The sequence below is a fragment of the Tasmannia lanceolata genome, unplaced genomic scaffold (assembly GCF_043159265.1).
Source record: "Tasmannia lanceolata isolate RefF3 unplaced genomic scaffold, GAP_Taslan_0.1 ptg000012l, whole genome shotgun sequence".
Taxonomy (NCBI): Eukaryota; Viridiplantae; Streptophyta; class Magnoliopsida; order Canellales; family Winteraceae; genus Tasmannia; species Tasmannia lanceolata.
The window spans coordinates 15159464-15183517 of NW_027518689.1; the positions used below are offsets into that span (position 1 = coordinate 15159464).

At 38.1% G+C, this 24054-nt stretch overlaps 1 protein-coding gene across 3 annotated transcripts in view; it reads right to left on the reverse strand.

The window, feature by feature from the left end:
- The window catches only part of LOC143887641 (tRNA ligase 1-like), a 104839-nt gene that overhangs the window by 25566 nt on the left and 55219 nt on the right, over nt 1-24054 (reverse strand). For 2 of the 3 annotated variants that reach the window (XM_077391752.1, XM_077391754.1), the window contains 7 exons: nt 22087-22259; nt 20673-20704; nt 20177-20358; nt 11725-11804; nt 7788-7853; nt 7359-7648; nt 5770-5877 (listed from right to left, as the gene is read on the reverse strand). In XM_077391752.1, the coding sequence (XP_077247867.1) occupies nt 5770-5877; nt 7359-7648; nt 7788-7853; nt 11725-11804; nt 20177-20358; nt 20673-20704; nt 22087-22259 (931 nt within the window). The remainder of the gene's footprint in view (nt 1-5769; nt 5878-7358; nt 7649-7787; nt 7854-11724; nt 11805-20176; nt 20359-20672; nt 20705-22086; nt 22260-24054) is intronic. The other variant, XM_077391753.1, reaches the window with a different exon arrangement.

Sequence of the window (24054 nt, forward strand, 5' to 3'; positions counted from 1 at the left end):
TGGGCGGGGCTGGGCGGCTGACTGACCTCCCAGCGCCCAGGCAGTGCCCAGGCGGCGCCCAGGCGTTTTGAGGCGTTTTTCATTTTTTCTAGATATTAATATATTTTTATAATATCTTGCATTTGTTTATATAAAATATAAGTATTTGAATACATAACAATCCAAACCATTTTATGCATAAGCACTAAACATTAAATAATAACAAAAAGTCAAAAACATAATAAGAAATTAAGCATAAAGTACTTAATAATTTAAGTACTCAGCGCCCAGGCGCCGCCTGGGCGGCCATGGCCTGGGCAGTGCGTTTTTTCTGCGCCCAGCGCCCAGGCGGCCGCCCAGGCCGCCTTTTAGAACAGAGTATTGCACTAAAGGTCTTTTTCTTGTCCTTTCCTCTTCTCTTATTGAACTTCTCGTCAAGCTTCTTGAGGGGGCAATCGGATCTTACATGTCCTAGCTTGTGGTACCGGAAACATCTTAACTCATCATCGTCATCTTTCTCTTCTTTTTCTCTTCTTGAACTCTTCTCCTTTTGGAAGTCTCTCCTATTTGTTCTTATAAACTTCTTGAACTTTCTTGTGAGGGAGATATCTTCCCCCATAGCCTTGAGACTTTCCTTCTCATTTTCACTTCCACTTCCATCTTCTTGAGCTTTGAAGGCTATACTTTTCTTCTTCGTATCTTCTCTCGGGGCCTCTTGCTCTTCTGCTTCCCTTTTCTTCATCTTCAACTCGAAAGTAATAAGGGACCCAACAAGCTCTTCCAATTTCATGGTTTCCACATATTTTGCTTCTTCAATGGCGGTTGTCTTGGGATCCCACGACTTCGGAAGTGACCGGAGAATTTTGTTGACCATCTCTTCGTTTGAGAAGACTTTACCTAAGCCTTCCGGCTCATTCATGATGTTAGTAAATCTAGTATACATTTCGGTGACGGACTCACCGGTTTTCATTTTAAATGACTCTAGATCACTAAGTAGGAGATTAATTTTAGTCTTTTTCACTTGAGTAGTTCCCTCATGGGTTACTTCAAGTGTATCCCAAATCTCTTTTGCGGTCTTAAGGGTTGAAACCCTATTAAGCTCATCCAGAGATAGAGCGCAAATGAGAGAATTCATTGCCTTGTAATTCAAGGTGAATTCTGCCTTTTCGGTGTCTTTCCAAGTTTCACTATCGGTGGTCGGTTCGGTATACCCATTTTCAATAATCCTCCAAATGCAAAAATTTTAGCCTTTGAGATAAATCCTCATCCGGGCCTTCCAACAACCATAGTTGATTCCGTTGAAGTAGGGTGGCCTAAATGAGAACTGACCCTCATGATATTGGGAGGAAGATGAGGTTGACATGGATCTTTTCTCTTTTAGATTTCAATAAAAAAATCTCGAGCAAGAGCCTTTAGCTCTCATACCAATTGAAATCCCAAAGGGCAACCCAAGAGGGGGGTGAATTGGGTTATTTAAAAATTCTTCTAAAAACTACAAGGAATGTGAGATTTAAACCTAGATTATGCTAACCCTTGTTCAAGATAATATTTCAAGTTGAGGAAAAAAATTAATAAATACCGTAGAGAAGGGGAGAAGAGTAAGTAGACCACACAGCGATTTTATAGTGGTTCGGTCACGAACGAACCTACCCCACTACCCAAGTACTTGGTCTTTTCCTTGGGATTTTCCTTCACTATAATGAGATTCTGCAAGCCGAATCTCCGGGCCTTTACAACAAAATCTGCCTCCAAGGGAACAAACCCTCTTTGCAAACGCCGCCTCCAAGGAATCAACCCTCGTCGCACACCGCCTCAAAGGGTACAACTCCTCTTTGCAAATACAAGGAAAGAAAAGATAAAGCTCACAAGCCTCTAGATAGGAAAATACAAAACACTCAATGCTCTCAATCACTCCTAATGATTGCAAATCAATGCCCTATGGAGTGCCTCTTGACAAGAAGTAAATGCAAGAATAAATGCCTCAAGAGTAAGAAGAAGAAATCTTTTTGTTTTCAAGAGAGAAAGCTCTAGGGTTAGCAAGATGAATGTTCAAAAGATTCTTTGGATGGGCTTGGATGGGGTATAAATAGCCAAAGTACATTTATTACCGTTTGGGGGCAAAACTGTAAATTTTAGGCCAAGAAAAACAAAGTCGCGCAAACCCCAACGGCTATTTTGCCAGACGGGGACAGTCGACCGCCCTTATCGGGCGCTTCTTTTTAATTTTGAATTTTGAACATCCGCGGTTGACCTAGCCAGTGGCGGTCGACCGCCAAGACCTTCCTGAATTGCTACAAAAATTCAAGGAGCATTTCCACGGTCGACAGGGTTGGCCTCGGCCGACCGGCCCACTTTTGACGGGTGATTGCTGGGATTCCAGCAACCCTTCCGCGGTCGCCGGGATACCCCGGTCGACTGGCCCTGTCTTTAAAATCTGTTTTTGCAAAATAAAAAGTTTAGGGTCTTGAGCCAAGGTCTTTGGGCTCTTATCCTATGTTTTCAAATACCTTTATAAGTTTGTCAAAATACATTTTAAAGGGTTTTGAAAACATGGATTCATGCAAATGACTTCATGCCAAGAGGACTCAATTACACACTACTTGAACATTGAGTCTTCTTGAGTCTCTGTCTTCTGGGCACTTGGATGAGATGTTCACTCGGAAGAGTCTTCTATCTTGCTTTTGTGCATGTGGTTTCCTTGAGCCTTCAATCCTTGTAGGATGACCACCAAGGCTAGACTTGCTCCAAGTTGAGCCCTTCTTCTCTTTGCTTTTAGTGATGACTTCGATGATTCCTGTCTTGATCACAACACTAGAGCAACCATTAGTGATCTACCATCAATTTAATAAAAGGGTGTGATTTCGTGGCGTTGTTTATTAGTGTTACTATGCATAGATGAGACATCTTTTTTAATCACTTCTAAGTGGCCTTCTTGTAAATATGAGAAAGCAAGATTATATATAATAGACATCTTTTTTAATCACTTCTAAGTGGCCTTCTTGTAAATATGAGAAAGCGAGATTATATATAATAAAAGAGAGGGCTTTCATGGGGTTCACAACTCACCCCATACAAAATCCCTTTTTTTTCATGTTCTTAACCCTTTCCTCTCTCACTCTATCTCTCTTATCACAAATCCTAACCCTAAAACTCTACTTTCAAAACCCTAATCTTAGCATCCAATCTGTTGGAAAGTCTAACCCTAGCATCCACTCTGTTTGAAATCCTAATCCTACCATCCAATCTATTTGCAACATAACGCTACCTCTCATCCTTTTAAAGCCCTAATTATATTCATCAACCTTCAAACACATTAATCTCCCCACTCCTTCACTTTCAAACCCGGTAACTTCCTAGCGAAATTAGATACATCCGGTAAACTAAAAGGAAGTACTTGGCATCCAATATATGGTAGATTAAGGTAAAATACAGACAGTGTTGATTGTTGAGTCAATTGTACCATAGAAAGGCAAAGCAATGGAGATTGTCTTGAGCAGCTATGACATAACGATACTGGTGTAGGCCTAATGTTTCCTATCTGACATGATACCAATCCTCATAGCGGATACTTCTTGGATATACTATGTTCATGGAACTATTTTCTATTTTCATGGAACTATCATGTTTCTCACTCTCTTCGAATTAACTATGTTGTTTTTGCTTGGTGTCACACATGTGCAACTATAGTTTGAGTATTTGAGTCTTATGGATGATATTTAAATTTATTATTAGTTTCATCTTCTAAGTTAATTCTACATTTCTGCTTTAAGTTTTATTGTATTTTAGTTATACATATCTTGTGCCTTATCTCATGACATGGGATACACATAACTGTATCTATGCCATAGATTATGTAAAATGCCGAGTCATATCTTCGTTCCCTTGTCTGTTTCCACTTCTGTATCTAGGTATCATAGTTGAGCATTATTAGTAGCAGCCGAGCAACAATATTCAAAGAATCATAAGGGCTCTCCGAGGAAATGTTTACCTTTCACTTGTTTAACCTTTTTAACAGTGAAATTTATAATCTGAGACTAAAGGCAAAATCTTGGGTTTTTTTCTTCCACTCTTTTTGTCTATTTCCAGTCGTGTCCCACAGCCCAGCTTCTCTATATTTCCAGTCGTGTCCCACAGCCCAGGGCTTTTCTACAGTGGGTTGTTTATGTGAAATGGATTTGAATGGTTTATGCATTCTTAATATCAGTCCTCCTTGCCTACCAAAACTAATATCAGTCCTTGTAGGATAGAGGGTATTGTTGTCACCAAGGTTTTAAATTTCGGTTTTGGGGTTAATTTTAGTCCTCATCGAAACCGAAATTTCAGCCGAAATCCCGAAATTTTGGCCGAAATTCGGCAAGGGGCTCGAGATGTCTGTGTTTTGGGCCAAAATTTCGGCCGAAATTTTGGTAATTTCGGCTGAAATTTTGTAAAGGGATAAAAAATTAATTTATTTTTTTTTTGAAATTTCGCCGAAATTACAGAAATTTCCGAAATTTGGTAAGTTTCGGTAATTTCGGATTTCGGTTTCGGTGTTGACCGAAATCCGACAGGATTTCAGTCAAAATTTAAAACCATGGTTCGAAATTTAAAACCATGGTTGTAACGGGCATCCCACCCCATTTTGTTTCCCCCTTATATGTGTGCTTGTTGCAATAAAATGCTTGTTACAGTTCAAAAAAGATATCTAATTTTATTAAAAGGTTTGGTCATGTCTCATATGCATTATATTATGTCTTGATGAGAATATTCTGAAATATTTCACGCAAGATGAGGACTCATGAAGAATTTCTTACAATAGCATGATGTCAAATGACTGAATTTATTCTTAAAATTTATTCGAATGTCAAGATATTATATCTTTTTTCCTATCTAAATATACCCTAACGATACTCACTTTGATGTTTAATTAGTTCGCAACATCCGAAATATTTTGCTCCTCGTCCGCTTATCCGTCAAGTAATCATCTTTTTAAGTTCATGGTAGCAACTGATCACATGATTATTTTTCCCACGGAGTTGAACCGCATGTGCATTTTTACTAGTATAGCTCCAAATAAAAAAGCTAGGACAAAAGAACATGATTTTACTTCTTTGGCATGCAAAATCCAAACCATAGGATCTAGTTTTCTCTTTCCCACAGCCTTGTGAAAAGCATTTCAATATTTGGAGAAGCTTTGATCTGGAGCATCTCAAGGCTACAAAATCACATTCAAGGTGCATAGAAAAACTAACTGTAGAAACTGCAACTAGTCATTCTATTTATAGGCCATGATTGATAAGTCAAACCATCACCATGGAAGCAGAAACAAAGGGTGTTCGGCGTTATATTGTTAAGCATTCCACCAATATTTTTTTTTGAAAATTGACAATATATTCATATACTGAGATCCTTACAAGCAGAGGGGAGTAGGAGTCCCCCTGTGTACAAAATATGAAAGGAATAGAACAGATTCTTAAGCCAAGATAAGAGTTTTTAGAGACCTAGTGTGTCTGCAAAAAAGCATTCCACCAATATGAATGGAAGGTGTCATAAATTATCCAAATAAGAAAACAAAAATGCTTGGAAGGCATGAATGACAAGATTACTAATGATATTCATATATAGAAGTGAACACAAACACGAGCCATTAAGAAGCAATTTCCACTATTGTTAATGTAAAATTGCAAGCTAGCATTTCATTGGGCTAAATTTTTTAACATTTCCCACATTAGTCTATACCAATGCAAACTTTAGAAGAAAATTCAAGTAACACCATACTACAAGAATTGATAATTATGAATTTGCATGCACCTTTGATAAGATCACCCATCAAACTATGTACAGGGCGGTTATCTCCAAATCCTTCTGGCGCACTCAGTATTTCTTTGCATAGTGCAGACTTAGCACAACCTGGTATTCCTGAAAAGGGAGATGTAAAACGGCAGTCAGAGATATGGTGTTTGAGAATGCTGCAGATTGTCAGTGCAATAAAGAACTGATCTCAGAATAGGCAAACATCATGAAAATTGTGACACTTAGTTTTAGAAAATAAATAACTTTTCCAGAAGCAAATTAGATAATAAAAGATATCGGAAAACCATGAAGATTATTATCAGTTGAAAATAAGCGAAAGAGATAAGGAAGAGGAGATTTGGTTACAAAGGAACTCGTGAAAATAAGAGAAAGAGAAAGAGATAAGGAAAATAAGAGAAAAGAACGGAGAAGAGAGTAAAGGAATTCGTGAGATTGCTTCCTCACGATCCCTAATACCCTTTTATCTTAATTGAGTGAAAATAGGTATATCCTTATGACTTGTGGGATTTTTTATATCCCAGAATTTATCTAGGAACCCGGGCCAGCCCCCTTAAATTTTATTGATATTAGAAATAAAACTACAAGAACATGCTGCCTTGCCTCAACACCCAAAGAAAAAAAATACGAAAGAATCAACAATATCGAATACTCTGAAAGTTTCAAGTACCATGCGTTGCCAACCATTAAGTAGAAGCTCTCCCTTCAAATATCGAGACTTCATGAAAGAATGCCTTAAGTATGATTTTTGGTGCAGATTATGAATACAGAAGCCCTTCAAGGACTTTGTATTGAGACCACCTTCAACCTTAGGTTTGCAAATGCTATGTAGTTCTCACCAAAAATTAGCAAATGCGCTTTCAGCATGTTATTCAGACAAAGAACTTATATTTTAATCCCTAGAAAACATTAATACCATTAAGTAGAAATATGGACTCCTCTGTGGCATAATAGCACTAACAGAATCCATTATTGAGCAGAGTTTAGATTAGTTAGAAAACAACCACCACACAATGACCTCCAACACTGTAGCAAGCAAATATACATGAGAAACAGAGAAACCACCAAAACACTACTGTTTAGAATCTTTAGATAAAAAGAAAAATATCCTAAGATTACATGTTCAGTATGTAACTGCTTAATTAAAAGTAGACTAATCCAGCCCAAACTAAAACACTTGCAAATAGAAGATGATACTGATATACTCAGCAAGGCAGCATGTAAAAACTGGTACTCTTGCAGACGAACATGTTTCAAAAACTAAAATGTCAGCTACAATCTTAGTGATCAATTCCGTTTCGTTCGCCGTTTCGTTTTGGTGACTGGAACGGAACATTTCGGCATTCCGTCCGTTATGTTCGGCATTTCGTTCGAAACTTTTCGTTCCACTACAACGATTGATTTTTTTAATAGTTAAAAATATGAAAAAAAATCAGAAATTATTAAAAATATATAAAAGAAATAGGGCGGAACAGGGCGGAATTCCAGCCGCAACGGAATTTGGGAGGAGAGGGGGGTTCCGTTCCGGAATCCCCGAATGGAATTCATAACTAGGGCTACAATAGCTTTGGGTGATGGAAAGCTTTTACCTGGAAAGAATATGATAAGACCCTCATCTTTAGGAACTGTATCCATAACTGTGGGACCATGGATTGAAGGTAGAGCCCTCCCTGCAGGATCAAGATCGCCCTCTTCATCCCTGCCTCCTTCAACAATAGCCAAGAAATCTTCAGTCCTAACTAGGTTTCCAGCAGATCCTACTAGAGCCTGATTCGCTAGACTGCGCTTCATATACTGCTCCAGAAAAGGCTCGGCTTCAGTAAGATATACGGATGGCGATAAAGGTTTGTTCCCAAACTTACTTCGAATATTATCGGCCCTAAATGTGAAGAAAATAAAAAAAAATTATATATCCCTAATTAAACAAGTATATTACCTAGAAACAAGTGTAAAAGAAGAAAAACTAAATAAGCACGAGATCCAACAGTATAACATAAAAAGAAGAAACGAAAATTTACCATTCATCCAGCATCTCAATCAGATCTTGTTGCTTTCCAGTGGATGTGCCCCATATTTCCATTTGCCTGCCCATATCAATGGAGTTATCATGTTCTCGAAAGATCCAATGTGTCAAAAATGGCTCTACAAAAATGATTTATATAACATGGAACTGAAATATATGAATACGGCATTTAACCTCAAAGGCTTAAAATACATATCCAACATTGAAACATATTTGAGATCCATAGGGAATTAAAAACATCATAATTTTACTTGATTCAGCTGTTACACTTGTTTAGAGTTTATACAGTTTTAGATTTAAATCATTGTTTCAGCATAATTCCATTAGGGCCTGTTTGGATCCCGAGAAGATTTTGATTTGGATTTCTCACATTTGCAGCCCTTTTTGTGTTGTGATTTGGATCCGGATCAAATCCTTTGATTTCCAAATCAGCGGCTCACAGTGAAAAAAAATCAGATTTCCAAATATGTTGTTGAAATAAGTAATTGGAAATCCACAGATCTAGCAGTTTCTTTCACCCAACCTCTCCCCTCTACTATGAAGTACGCCCTTCCCTCTCTGTCTCCCTCAACATGAGCTGGAGGATCTATTCATTTTGTTTTCAAAACTCAATTTCAAATCCAAATACAAAATATGAGGTATCCAAACGGGCCCGCCCTACATTTCCATTATTAGGATGGGGCCCATCGTAGATGGACCCCTAATGGCATATATTGTAATGAATTATACACGAAGCATAGAATTTGTCAGATTGGAATTCAGCATCCCAAATATCATTCTCCTTTCTTTTTCTGCTCTCCTTCTCTCTTTGTTGTGCAGATGTTTTGGATTTAGGCACTATTTCATCACCCTAGTGGGCCAATGACATACATATGGATCGAGTTGCCAGGGTTTTCGGCACAACACCCCGAAAGGAAAACTTAATTTTCAAGTTTCTGCTATAAGGGCATTTCAGTAATTTTATGTAAATCATTAATATATAAGCCTTATACTAGGGTTACATGCGTCAGGTTTTTTTTGGGTGTTTCTTGAATGAGAGGAAAGAAAAAGGAGAGAGTTTGTAACCCTAATCGAAATAGTGTGACTCTCCTCCCATAGATGTACGCACACTGTCAAACTATGTAAATCTTGTGTTTTCTTTGTGTGCTTGTGTTTCTTGCATCTCATCTTGTCATTGGTTGCACATCGAGTTTGATCCTGTTTTTGAGAGATTAGATATCCCTCGGTTTTTAATACTCATATTTTCTTCTTCTAACTTCCATCTATCTTCCATATGAATTGAACGCAAATGGTTTATAAAGATCAACTTGGTATTAGAGCAAAGTGGATCAAGATCCAGATGAGGTATGCTCTCAACAATTTGCAACCCTAATTTCCCATTGTCTTTCTCTTCTCTTTCGCTTCTCCCTTTTGCTATTGGATCTTGAGACCTTAGACTAATTCTCGACTCTCTACTCTCTGTACTTCTCTTTTGGCTCTCCCTTCCAATGTCGAATCTGAGACCTTGACTTATTGCCTTATCCGGCATCAGCCACCGAAAATACTAAACCCCACCCCAAACCCTAATTATCTATATACCCAATTTGAAACCCTAGCCTTTTCCATAATCAAACACATTAAAACCCTACATCGAACCCTAATCCCACAACCTTCTCTCCACCCATTTCAAAACCCTTGCCTTTTCCATAATTCGAATCCTAATCCCACATCCTTAATTGCCACCTATAGTGGCAAAGAGAATGATGGGCTCAACTAATCCTCCTAGAGTGATAAAAATAATGAAATCGTCACCAAGTCCCTAAATAGCCTATCACACTTTATTACTGTCATCCACCCACTTTATTACTATCATGCACCGAAAGATGGATGGGCCTATCATGCACCGAAGCTTCATGAAATGGATCTAACACCAGACTTAAGAAGCGACAAATACCATCCACATTTGTTTAATCAAGGCTGGAAAGAAGAAAGAAATAAAGTAGATTCAGATGAGGAATAAAAGAAAGAGAAAATAAGATTAAGACATGAAATGGAAACCTAGGGCCCGTTTGGATGCCGAGAAGATTTTGATTTGGATTTCTCACATTTGCAGCCCTTTTTGCGTTGTGATTTGGATCCGGATCAAATCCTTGGACTTCCAAATTAGCCACTGACAGTGAAAAAAGTCAGATTTCCAAATAAGCTGTGGAAATGAGTAATTGGAAATCCACGGATCTGGCAGTTTCCTTCACCCTCTTGGCTCCTCAACCTCTCCACTGCAGTAGGAAGTACCCCCTTCCCTCTCTGCCTCCCTCAACATGAGCTTGTGGATCTATTCATTTTGCTCTGTTCTAAAAGGCGGCCGCCCAGGCCGCTTAAGCGCTGGGCGGAGAAAAAACGCACCGCCCATGCCTTGGGCGCTTTTTTTTAGTTTAAAAAAGCGGTCTCACCGCCTAGGCGTTATTAGGCGGCCGCCCAGGCGATGAGGCGGCGCCTGGGCGCTGAGTGTGGGCCTGGGCGGGGCGGGTTTGAAGACTCAGATGAAGATAGAGTCTTGGTTTTGGAGGGAGAGGACAATGATTGGTGAAGACTGAAAAAGTGCTTGGATTTTAATCTTTTTTTTGTCATGGATTTGTGTTGTATTGTTAAATACTTAAATTATTAAGTACTTTATGCTTAATTTCTTATTATGTTTTTGACTTTTTGTTATTATTTAATGTTTAGTGCTTATGCATAAAATGGTTTGGATTGTTGTGTATTCAAGTATTTATATTTTATATAAAAAAATGCAAGATATTATGAAAATATATTAATATCTAAAAAAATATGAAAAACGCCTTAAAACGCCTACGTGCCGCCTGGGCGCTGGGTGGTCAGTCAGCCGCCCAGGCCCGCCCAGCGCTTTTTAGAACACTGTCATTTTGTATTCAAAACTCAATTCCAAATCCAAATACAAAATATGAGGTATCCAAATGGGCCCCTCGAAGATATTCAGAATCAAGGATATGGTATGAAGGATGAGAAACAAAAAGCAAAGAAGAGAGATGAATACAATAAAGACTGGAATGACTAAATATCATACAATAATTCAAAAAAGGAAAGGAAGTAGATTGTCGACTAAATTTTTCTAGATGTGCTCCAATAGGACGTAAAAGTTTGGGAAGGGTGACTCACAAATTACATATAGGCCATTGAATTCATTATGTTATATAGGTGAGGGAATTACAAAACTACAAAAATACCATTAAATGGTGTGAATTAAAACATATACACAATTAAGAAGGCAAAAAAGTAGATACCAAATGAAAAAAAAAATGCATAATCAATCTCCCTGAAAACGTGTCGTACAAGTGTTTAGATACACCTAGCCATGTGCAAGAGGGAGAGCGGAGGGGGGGGAGGGCACTGAGAAAGTGGGTTGGTGGTTCTCCAAGCCATGAAGGCGTGGCGTGAGGGGATAGGGGAGGGAAAGAAAGGAGAAGGGGGGTTCTTTTTGGCAGCTCTACAAGCCATGAAGGGCGAGGGGGAAGAGAGAAAGGAGAAGGGGAGTTCTCATTTTTCTCTTCAAAATTAGGGTTAGAGAGAGTGTGGAGTTTACATAGGGTTTTAGTGGTTTAAGTGGTGGGCCATGAGGGATGGACAAATAGGTAGGGATTGGGTTTTAAGTTATGGGCCATAGGGTTTAAATGAGTTTAGCGTCATAAATGGTGGCCACGACAAGTGGGTAAGTGGGAAATAGGTAGAAGGGTAAGGTAAATGGGCCATTGGTAGTGATGTGGACATCCCCAGCATCTAGAGATTTCAACCAAATATGACAAATAAGTAAAATAAAATGTATAAATGAAATAAAACAAATACATCCTAAAAAAGAAACTAATACTAATGCTAAATAACATCACTTTCACATCCTAGTGGTCATACTATTTATTGAAGGAAGAAACATGAAAACTCACTTCACATAGTAGGTATTGTAAGCTTTTGGACCGTGCTTGAAAAGTATAAACAGACCATTGCGAATCAAAAAGGTCCGTATCTGCATTTCAGAAAATAGAAATCAGCCATCATTAATGTATAACTAATTATATTATTGCGTGAGAAAATATAGAGTTCTTTTTTCTGAAAGAAAATAGTAAAGGAGGAAAATAATTAAACTAATCATATTCAGTTCAGCAAACGATTCTAACTCGGAGAATAATTGGAGAACAAGAGAGCACAAATCATTTAATCAGCATCGTATTTCAAGTAAAGAAAATTGCAAAGCTGGACCAAAAGAAAATAAATCAACAAAAATTATATGTTGTTGAGGTCGAAGCCTTAAATATGAAACAAAGTCAAGTTAGCACAGAGAAAAGGCATTTAGGTTTTCTATGCAATAAGTGCAAGAACAACTCCTTGACGAGAACTATACGGGAATATGCCTTACACAATTCAGGGCTGGCATATAAAGGTGAGACACCCCTATTGGTGTGATGAAGAATGTAGAAATAATTACCTTATTGCATGAAAAAGAACTATTGAATTCTTTTTTCCCCAAAAGATGGGTAAAGAAGAAAGAAAAAAAATTAACCTAATCATGTCCAATTCAGCAAAAGATTCCAACTTGAGGCAAAGTGACGCATCAAAAGCAAACAGAACATATAAAAATCACCAAGAGCGGCCTTGCTTCTGTTTGCGCAGCTTCGGGGAGAAAATGCTCCTTCACGAACTCCAACAATGTCAAAAATGTTCCTGTTTACAGCATAATCCCACCTTATATACTCAAGCTACTCTAAAAGTGTAATGACTGGGATTAAGTTCTTCTTGAGGCCTTAAGATTTAGGCTATTAGATCTTTAGATCTTAGTTTCGAGGGTGGGGATCAACGATCCATCGTTGATCAACCCTTGATCTTAGATTTTAATCACTCTTTTCTTTTGATTTGCTTTAACCCATTGATCTTAAAATCAATGGTTATTGGAAGTTATAACTAAATTCCCCAAATGAGTGAAGAAAATAAATCTAATTTCTGCAGAAAATATTACTTAAAACGTGGAAAAAAATAAATAAATTTGCAATTGATGGGAAGAAACCCACGTTTTCCCTTGTATGGGAAAACGTGCATATGGTGTGGGCCCACTTGGAAGTTATTTGAGATCTCAAAAGATCTCCAAATATTAATATAGCATCATATGGTATATGATAGTAGTGTAAATAGAAATAACTAAATCTAATATAGAAGATAAGTGTGAGAAGAGGAAAATTAGGATCTCTAAATTCTATTGGGGGAGAGAAGCACGATTATTATTTCTTTTGGAAGCATTGTGCGCACAACTCACTCCATGAGTTGTGCGTATCCCATTGGGCCCCACTTAACTAATTTAAAGGTTCAAAATCTCAATCAAAATTTACATCTTTTATGGGATTTTCTAAACTAGGCAAAAAGGGGGGGCATATACAATCGTGGCTTTCTTTTCTCTCCCCACTCTCGCCCAAAATTTCAGCAGAGAGAGAGAGACTCTCGTTCAAAAAAAATAATAATAAAATAAAGAAGAGAAGAAGAAGAAGGAGATTGAAGGCCTTTTTTTTTAAAACCCTAGACCCATCCAAGTAGGTATGTCTTCATTTTATTAAAGTTACATTCATATCAGTGATTCTATGCTCATCTTGTTTTAGGCTTATATGATTTTTCTTCATGAGATTTCACTTGGTTGGTATTTTCGAAGGCTACCAATGGTTTTATTTAATAAAGTCATAGGATCTCCTTTATTTTTTTAACTAATGCTTGGATCTACAGTTAGTTTTGATTAATAAGAATCATGGATTCACTTAATCACTAGTACAATTGATTTATTTGTATAAAAAAAAAAACAGAGTTTCTTTTATATTTATATAACACCGGGATTCACAGTTTATTTTATTTAATAAAGAACCATGGGCTAACTTGTAAATGATGAATACTCAAATTTATGATATTTTTAATAAATAAAAGCCATGGGTTTCAACGGCATTCAATTTATACGTGAATTTACAGTTAAAAATCATAAGTTGCACTAGTATAAATTAACACTTAAATTAACAGTGGTAAGTACAGAGGCCAACAAAGATATATGAAATTGTTGGTATTCAATTTTCAATAGGTGTAGGGTATAATCGGATTTATGAGGGCTGATGACTGCATAAGCATATGCTTGTATTGTGGATTCATAACCTGAGTTTAATTATTTATGTTTGTGTGAATGTACCCTCGAGTCTAAATCTGGAAAGACACAATGCATGTGTATACCCTACTTTGGAGTGCAATCTGTTCAGATTTTGAACTGATGGTATGTGGATTTTTTTAAAGTAAGCTGGCCCAAATCTTAGTACTGTTTTGTACCTTAAACGAGATCACCAAATCTGTCCAGATTTATGTCCTATATATATAAGTATTGAGGTCCAAATTGGACCAGATTTACACACTGTTGGTCGAAGATTTTAGGACCAAAAGTGGGCCAGGTTGTGGATTTTTTTTAAAGTAAGCTGGCCCAAATCTTAGTACTGTTTTGTACCTTAAACGAGATCACCAAATCTGTCCAGATTTATGTCCTATATATATATATAAGTATTGAGGTCCAAATTGGACCCGATTTACACACTGTTGGTCGAAGATTTTAGGACCAAAAGTGAGCCAGGTTGTGTTTGAAAATGAGAGTATCTTATGTCCCCCAAAACAGGACAGATTTATGTACTGTATGTGTGTATCTCCGAGCCCAAAACAGGACAGATTTATACACTGTACGTGTGGGTGTTTTTGGGTTCCAAACATACCAAATTTATGAGCTTTGGGTGTAGTTGTTCTTGAATCCAAATCTGGCAGAAATGGGGTATACGTATTCGCATAAACCACTATACAAATAATGGTATGTGTGGTCTTATTTTCAGGTTAATCATTTCCTACTCTATTGGGACTTTTCGGGTTCTAATTTCACTCAGAATTCATTGAGGCAGGTGACAGCTAGACCTTGTCTTGTAATGGTTTCAATATAATTTGTTTCATACAATGTAATCTTACGTATACAGTTTTCGTAGTGATAACTGCATAGCTCATTATACTTGTTTACTTGAAATGAAATTAATAATAAATTGTTTCTAACCCTTATGCAAAAGAATGCAGGAGAAGAAAAGGCAAAGGTAATGTAACCGAAAACCCTCACTTGCATATCATTCATGGGAGAGACTGAGGGGGAATTAAGGGTGTGGTGGTATCATCCTGGGACCTAAGGTCCAAAGGCCAACGCGAGAAGCGTGTACAGCCTTTCGTTGGCAAACCAACCAAAGGGATAGTATCCCCGAAACGGCTCGGCATTTAATGCGAGACCGAAATCCGAGTCCATAATGCCACTACCTGTGGACAGGGGTAGTGGGTAGTCGTGCGGCAAGGGCACCGGCAAAAAGAAAAGGTCAGAAGAAAACTGACAGAAAAGAAAATGGGGAAAAAGCCGGATGTACCTGGGGAATGTGCTGTCTCATTTTACATGCTCATTGCATATATAGTATAAACTTGAATCATTGTTACTCACGTTTAATTATATTGTCATAGATTATATTGCCTGTGCCATTTATATTGTTCCTTTTACTCTCCTCGGTCTCTGGAGGACCCTGCTCTAACGTTGATTTTCTCCTCCACAGAAGTTGAGGCGTTAGATGGCGGAGCGTTTGTAAATGAAGATACTATGGGATAAGGGATTGTGTGATCAGCGAGCTTCGCATTATGGATTATTGTGCTATGACGCCTTGCGTCATTTTCTGTTCTTATTCTTTTTCGGAAATCTCTTTAGTTGTTAGAATTTTAATTTTCATTTGGAGTATAACTATTGATGGGACTTCTTGTTATGATAGGTTTATTTAATTTGAAATAAGATTTTGGTGTTAGATGTTAATTATCTTATTTGTCATCTTTTAAAAAAAAAAAAAATTTCATGATTTTTGCATTGTTCTTTTGCTCGTAGCGACTCGACGGAATCGGGTCGTTACAAAAAGAATTATAAGGCATTGATCCCCTTCTAATCTCAGAAATACAATCCTTAAGTGACTAGCATAAATAAAGTTAACTTAAAATGATGATCCCCATTATTACCATTCAAAAAAAATGATGATCCCCACTGCTTATAACTTAAAAGATCATCGAGGCATCGACCCTAGGGGTGTCAATGGATCCAGACGGTCCGATGGAGCGTCCGAATCCGAACGTTAATGAACAGGATCTAAACATATAAATAGGATCCATGGGCATATTTCGGACCATAAAATCTGGGATCCGAAAAAATTCGGATTGGGTATGGGCACGCCACAGATGCCCGTTGGGTAGTCACGATCCGAAATGTTTTACAAATATACCCTTCAAATTTTGTAAATGCTAACACTTCTATGAAGGGTATTTTGGTCAAAACCTCTCTTATCACTAATGAATCGGATGGGAATGTGAGATTTCCTTCATTTCACTCATTTCATTCCTACTTTCACGGTTTCACCGTTTCACGAAAGAAAGAGAGGCAATTTTAGGGTTTTGGTCCTTTGGCTACCATTAACAACAACAGTGTTCCGAAATCCCAATCTCTCTTCAAGCTGTTAAACTTAGGTAAGGTTTGATTGTGTTTGTTCATAAACTCACATATTACCCCTAGCAAACACATGCACTTAATTTTGGGATTTTATTTTTACCCTAAGGCCATGTTTGGAAACCATGAAAATTTATTCCACCGAATATTTGTCGACCACTCGACCTAACTGTTTTAGAGGGGATGAGGAGAGGGAGAGAATTAAGTGGGTGGAGTGAAGGTAACATCTTATACCCCTAAAACCTAGTGAAAAGAACTTATATATTTAGAATTGATTTTTTTTACTGGTTTTAGGAGCTTTTCATTCTCGGTCATCACTTCCATCCTCTCAAGTCTCCATCTCCCATGCATCTCTCACAACTAGCCCCACAAATATTCCATTGAATTAATTTTTTTTTTATGGTGGGGAATATTTTTTCATAGGGTTGGCCAAACATGGCCTAATATAAATTCGTAAAATTTATGTATTTTTCACATTTTTTTCACAGCCACCTCTGATGAATTAAATGAATAAGACATATTCTGCTAAAATATATATACACATTTTTTTTTCAGGGAGATGATTTTTTCATCACCTGTAGGATTATGCGCTCCCCTTTTAACGGAATTGTGGGCGGACTTAAACACTTTTTGATGTCAAATCACGTTAATTATGCGCTCGCCTGTAGGATTATGCGCTCCCCATTCTAACTCTTTTTAAAAAAAATTAATTGCCTACTTAGCTTAGTGGGACATAATAGGACACTCCAATGGACGGTCCGAATTAAAATGGATCGTGATCATGACGTGGAAAGTAAGATCCGAAGAACAATCCGAATCCGACCCGACCGTTAAAGAATTTGAATGGATCGTGACTGTGACCTAGGTGGATCCGACCCCAAGTGGATCCGTTGACACCCCTAATCGACCCAGGAAGAATGATCTTTTTCTCTTTTAGAAGATACAAGAGCGAAACAATCAACCTATTGATAGTGGAAGACCAAAAAGATTCTTCCGATATATAATTTCCGGATACAATGGAATTCATAGGTATATGAAGAAGAAACATCAAATAGAGATCACGATTCCATTTTTGTCACGACCGAAACACATACCGAACCAACAACTTGAAAACTTAATGTCCAGACCACAACAGTCGAACAAGCCATATGAATAAAGAGCCCCATATGTGTCCAGAGATGAAGACTTAGTCGATACCTTAGCAGATCTCTGTGTACAACAGAAAGCATCATACTGAAAGAGTAAAACTTGCAGGTCAGAGAAAGACAAGAACCATAATTGGGCCAGCATCGAAGTGTGGAAAATATCGTAGTTTTCTTCATTGACCTTGTCACATTCATTAAGAGGTTGTTTGCTTCCTACAAATTAATCACACAGATGGTTCATCTTCAATAAAAGTCATAAGTGGACATGGATCCTCATGGACCCTTTTTGACAAGCTTACTTAACTTGCATATATGTGCTTCGAACTATTGCGCAAAGGAGTCATCAAGAGCTTTCCACGGAGTGCGTGCAAATGTGATATCCAAAACTCGGGCTAAAATTTCAGAAGAGATGGAACGAGTTTAGCCAAGTGATGATATATTGATCCTTTGCAAGCCACGCCTAATAGCCTGGATTTTTCTCCCAATCATAGACTTTTGTTCCATCATGACTACTTTCACTTCCTCCCTTTTTTTTCACAAATTCATCGATGGTAAAGAAAAGCCTTTGAGGTAATCTAATCTAACCTGAGCACAAACTATTGGGAGGATTTGATCTTTCCAAGTATGATAATTAGCATAATTGAGTTTGAGAGTAACAAGGTAACATAAAACAGGGAAAGGATTACTTGAAGATGAAATAACTGGGGGAAGGGATGTTGTATGAGGCGAGCGATGATAAGAAAGAGGAGAAAATGTTTGAGAGAAGAAACAGGTTTAGTTAAGTATGGAAAGAAAGAGGAGAGATGAAGCGGGCTTATGATGGGAAGAACTGAGAAGACATAGGGATTCAAGGTTGGAGGATGGCTTTATTTTGGGTTGTCAAGGTTTCAAATGGGTTGGAGAAGAGATATGGGATGAATTTTCTGAATGCGTGTTAACATGCAACTTTTCTTCGAGTGTAGTGCTAAAATACAGCTAACTTAATGAAAATGGAGACCATCTTATGTTTATAAGCTCATCACTTAAGTTAAATGCTAACATGGGCAGTGTGGTATACATTAGCAAGGAGAAGAGAAGATAAAGGAACCCTAGAGAAAAATCTAAGGGTTGGGGGTGGGGATGTTTTGCAAGGAAGATTTGAGAGAAGAAAAGGAAGATCCAGGGTTTGAAAGAAGAGAAGGGGATAAATATGAGATTTTGAAGATGGTGGGAAATAAAATAATGATAATACTAGTGGTTTGAATGAGATGAGGAATGTAAAAAAGAATCAATAACAGGAATGGAGAAGAATAAAGTACCTCTTTGGAATATTAGACCATCGCCTTTAGTGTTAGATCTTGATGCTCACTAGCTCTAATACCAAGTGAACATAAGTTGCTAAGATATGAGAGGAGAGGACAGAGGAGAAAGACAAAATGTGAGGGGGAGATGGTCTATTCATTCCATATGAAATCTTTGAATACACTGACAGACATACAAAATATTAAGAATCATTAAAATACGCTAAACTAGAGTTAAATACCCATTTCTAACAGTTCTGACAAAGAACTTAAAATTCCGAGAGGCAAAATCTAGTTTGACTAGTGAATTTCACTTCCAGAAAATCCTGACAACAACCCATAATAGAGGGAAATGCTACATAGAAATCTATAGTAATTCAACAATGATGTAACTATATCTTCATGAAATTCCTGGAAGCCAGCTGATGATTACCAGCATTCATGGAAGTATGAAATGTGTGGTTCATGGTTCCTTATATTCCCAGTAAGAATTAAGAGATAAATTGTAAGGTCTCGCATTGGAAAAGGAGAGAAAGATTATGTGCTATATATGTGAACTCTCTCTCCCCCTGTGTAGATGCTTTTTCAGCATCCCTGTGAGGTGGGTCAGGCATGGTTAGTGCTGCTGGAAAACAAAACCAGGGAGGGTGTGAAAACCTAGAACCGTACAATATTTACACAGTGGGGTCGGGGCGTGACAAAACCGTAGAAGAGCCGTACCTCCCGCAGTACAGTGTGCCAACAAGGACGCTGGGCCCTAAGGGGGGTGGATTGTAAGATCCCGCATCGGAAAGGGAGAGAAAGTTCCTGGGCTATATATGTGAACTCTCCCTCTCCATGCGTACACATTTTTCCAGCATCCCTATGGAGTGGGTCGGCCACAGTTACTGCTGCTGGAAAACAAAACCGGCGAGGGTGGGAAAACCCATAACTGGACAATATTTTCAGGGTGGGGTCGGGGCGTGACATCAATAGCCCTTCAAATGGCCAAAAGTTTGCCGAATCAGTTCATGGTCCATCCCAAGTTAGAACAAACTTGATAACAGCACTCCAATACAGCTTAAATTCTCACTCAGTTGAGAGTTGTGAACTAAACAGAAAAATAACAAAGCCAGGGCAGTTACGAACAAAAACAATTTTGATAAGGAAAAACCAATACTGAGGCATTCAGAAACTAAAAAAAAGGAATATTAAAAAAAATATGCTAAAAAAAGGGATATCTGCTCTGAACTTAAGCATGTTTTGAAGACTCCATTGTATCAGAAATTATAAGTAAAGAAGAAATTCAATTTGAAAGCTGGCATAATGCAATTATATCAAAGTACTCATTGGTCATTGGTAATCGGTATTAGTTCAGCCTAGTATCCTTTATATAATCACTTGTAAAGGAAAAATCCGTCCATACCTTATAGGTCAGAAATTTCAATTTGATCATCAGATGTGCATATTCATCAGCTAAACCATCTGTCCTCATAGTACTTGTGCCATAGCTACCATTGATGTTCCTTGTTAGTAAGTTGCTGTCTTCTGAAATCTCACCAGCGCTCTCCTCGTTTACTTTGAACAAATTTATGTCAAGAAAGAAACCTGATAGAAAGGAAGAATCAGCAGTAAACCTACCCTCTATATAGTAAAATTGGAAACAGAATACACACACACACATATATGTATATATATATATATATATATAGAGAGAGAGAGAGAGACCAAAATCAACAAAAAGAACACAGCTCCCCAAATATCTTAACATTATTTTGACCAAAATGGCAATAGAGAAATAATTGGTCAAAAAAGTCAAAATTCCTCGGATAGTTAATTTATTGTAAATTAACACCAATTTGAGGACTAAAATCACAATAAAGATCAAACTTATTTCTCGAAGCAAGAAGTGTGCACATTACCTCTACACAATGGCCACAATCCCGGGTTGTCCCTGTAAAACATCAGGTTCTTTGTTGTTCAGTACATTTCATAGAAAAGGAACATTGGTATCAAAGGATCCATGTAAACGACATTTCTGTTAAAGATTTTTCAAAATCAAGTGTTTTTGGTCAAAACAATTTTTGGAAAATATTTTCTTTAAGTGTGTTTTGGAAAAGGAAAAACTTTTCTTTGGAAATAGTTGCTTTTTGCAAGAGAAAGAGAAGAGTGTAAAGTAGAGGGAAAAGATAGTCCCGTACCGACTCATAAGAAAGAAAGAGTTGAGCTTATAAAGCTTCACTCTTTCCTCTTATTTGTTTATGTGCACATGGGGTCTTAGCCGTGGGTCGAACCGCGGGACGGTGCAACGCACCGTCCGCGCACGTGCACGCGCGGCGTGGGCAATGGGCTATAGGGCGCATAGTGGCGCTTTAATGGCGCTTTTTTAGGCGCACTTTGCACTTCGCACGCCACATCGTAGCGAGGAGCGATTGGAGCCTTTAATTTTTCTAGATTTGATCTGGACCGTTGGATCTAGACGATTGTGGATAGGTCTAGTGGGTGGGCCGAATAGTTCATAGGCCCATCAAGCCCAAGCCCAGTGTCGAATAGTTCGATTGGGTTGGGCTTTGATTCGAGCACAACGGTCGGCCCAGCGGTCCCAGTGCTCCAACGGTCAGTGGGTGCGATCCATTGGGTTGTGTCCCTTCCCCAACGGTCAAGGATCTAAGGGGTGCGATCTGTACCGTAGATGGATCATCTAACGGTTAGATGGGAGGACGGGAATATAAATGTCCCAACAGTCTCTCTAGGATTGATCTGGATCGTTGAATCGCATATGGGCGCGATCTAACGGCCAGAATTCAAACCGAACTGGAAAGACTCAATACAGGGGTGCTTTTCACACTGAAAAGTCACCAGAGGCTCTATAAAAATTGCAGAACCCAGCCATTTAAAGGTAGAAACGAATTTACCCATTTCTGGACAAATTCTTAAGACTTCCAGTGCATTATACTCTCTTTTCACTCCCACCAAAATTCGTTTTACTCAGATATTTTTGTTATCATTTATCTAATTACTGTTATACTGTAGTAACAGAAATTAGACTGATTCTCTCAGGCTTGTAAGATTCTAAGGGCATTTCGGATTTGACTCCGCTTGTGCATAGCGTCGTCAAATTAGTAGGACATTCCTACTGGCTTCATTGTATCTTGGAGGCAGTTCGCGGATCCCCTTTGCACACTTCTAGTGGGGGCGAAATCTGTCTTAAGGAAAGCGATTTCGCGCCTTGAAGCAAACTGGTTACTGGTTTTTTCTCTCCAACAGATACAAATTATCACTAACAATTTCATATGGACATATAGACCCCATGCAAATGTGAAATCAAATTAGCACCTCATCTTCTTCTGATAACTTCGAAAAGCAGAATCACTGTGTACGCGGATAACCATCTTAAAATCGAGGTTGTCACTTGCTAAAGAGTTGATTTTGTGAAAGTTATGGTAACACTTAAAAGCAGCTGGGAAATGCTTTTTGGAATGCTTTTGCCTCATCAAATGGATCATTTCCTGTTGAAATAGAAAAGGGCATTAGAAAACAAATTAGTACCAATCTGGCAGCAGATAGGAAGCAGACTAAGATATGCAGAGTAAACAGAAGTCTACATAAATTACCCAAGGGATAACTAAAGTCAAACAAAGAATAAATCAAGCCATATCTACAATATAACCACAATGGCTCAAGATTCCCCATTTGGACGGTCGATAAGGAGAAAGTTTCAGTAATCCAACAGTCATTGACTAGAACAGCAAAAAAACAAGTGACAAAATTGGTGTTTCCAATCCTGAAAAATAAATGGTAGACACTTTATATAAGCATATTCCATAAGAAAATTCTTTAAAACAAAATACAGATCTTGGTGCGGATACATATTTACCAACATCACACCAAATGCTGTAATTTCACAAAAGACTCAAAGACGGGATAGCCCAAGTGAAAACATGTAAGTAGCGATACAAGAACAGCTTAAGATATGTTATACATGGAATTTGTTATATCATTTTATAAACTAAATGGTGTATTTAAATATGGCATGCTTGTCTTTAACTAAGAGCTTTTTGGAGATTATTATTTTTAGAAGGTAGCTTTTTGGGGATTATTAAAGAGTTACTTATGAGTGAAACTTGTAATTAAAAGCCTTGTTGGTCAATATCCCAACTTATTTTTTGCCAATGCTTAGGATCCCTTCCCAGGTCGGTGATCAACTCAACTCACCTAAGCCTTTGTCCCAAACTAGTTGGGGTCGGCTAATGAATCCTTTAGAAAATTTTCATGAAGAAGGTTAAAGAATCTACCTGGCTCAAAGTGTGATGTAGGACCGGGAGGGGAAATAGAAGAAAGAGGAGAGAGAAATAGAAGAAGAGAAGATTAGATGTAGAAGAGACGAATTTAGAGAGAAGTAAAAGAGAAGGAGAATAATAGACGAAGAATAGGGGAAGAAGAGAATAGAAGAATAAGGGGAGAGACGAAGAATAGGAGAAGAGAAGAGAAGAAGAAACCTGTAGAGGAGAGAAATATCAATTCAATTCAGTAATAATCCAAAAGTTAAAAATCCCTAATACAAGAGGCCTATTTATAGGCAACTGACTTAGAATTCCATGGAAAGTAAAACCCTAAAACTAAAACATGGAAATAAAAATACTAGAAACTAAATAACATGGAAATAAATCCTAATGGGCAAATATGCCACTTATTTGGCCTACTATCTGCTTCATTCTCCTCCGCTTGAAAAAAACTCGACCTTGAGTTCTAGTTGATCTGGATCAAATATGTAGATGAGCAACTCGAGCAAGAGCAGTAATAACACATCAAACTCTCTCATGTATAATGCGTGTGATAACCGTGAGAAGCATCTGAAATGCCGGCAAAACAAGAGTGAAGAAATCGACCATGTAAGATCAGAAGAACATGAACTGCTCTGAAGAAGTAAGCTAGCTGGAAAGATAGCAACATAAGCCTCCTGGACTGGAGTGATGGTCAAGTGAAGCATCAATCCCTACTCTAAAAGGTCAATCTCTAGCAAGCCTCGGCAAAACTTTTTAAGAATACTCTGCTCAGTAGTCCCAACTGGATCAGCCAAACCAATCGCTGCAAATGACAAAGCCTCCTGATCAATCTACGTAACAAGCTCCTTTGTCTCAGCACAAATCTCAACAATCTGCTCAACCGGCTCAACGATAGGGCAATCCTCAACAATATGCTCTTGAACATCCATCTCAAGTAATGACTCATCAGTTAGGTCAATCGCCTCTGACTCATGGCCGTGCTCGGTCAACTCTGCCAATGGAACAGCCTCTCGTAGCT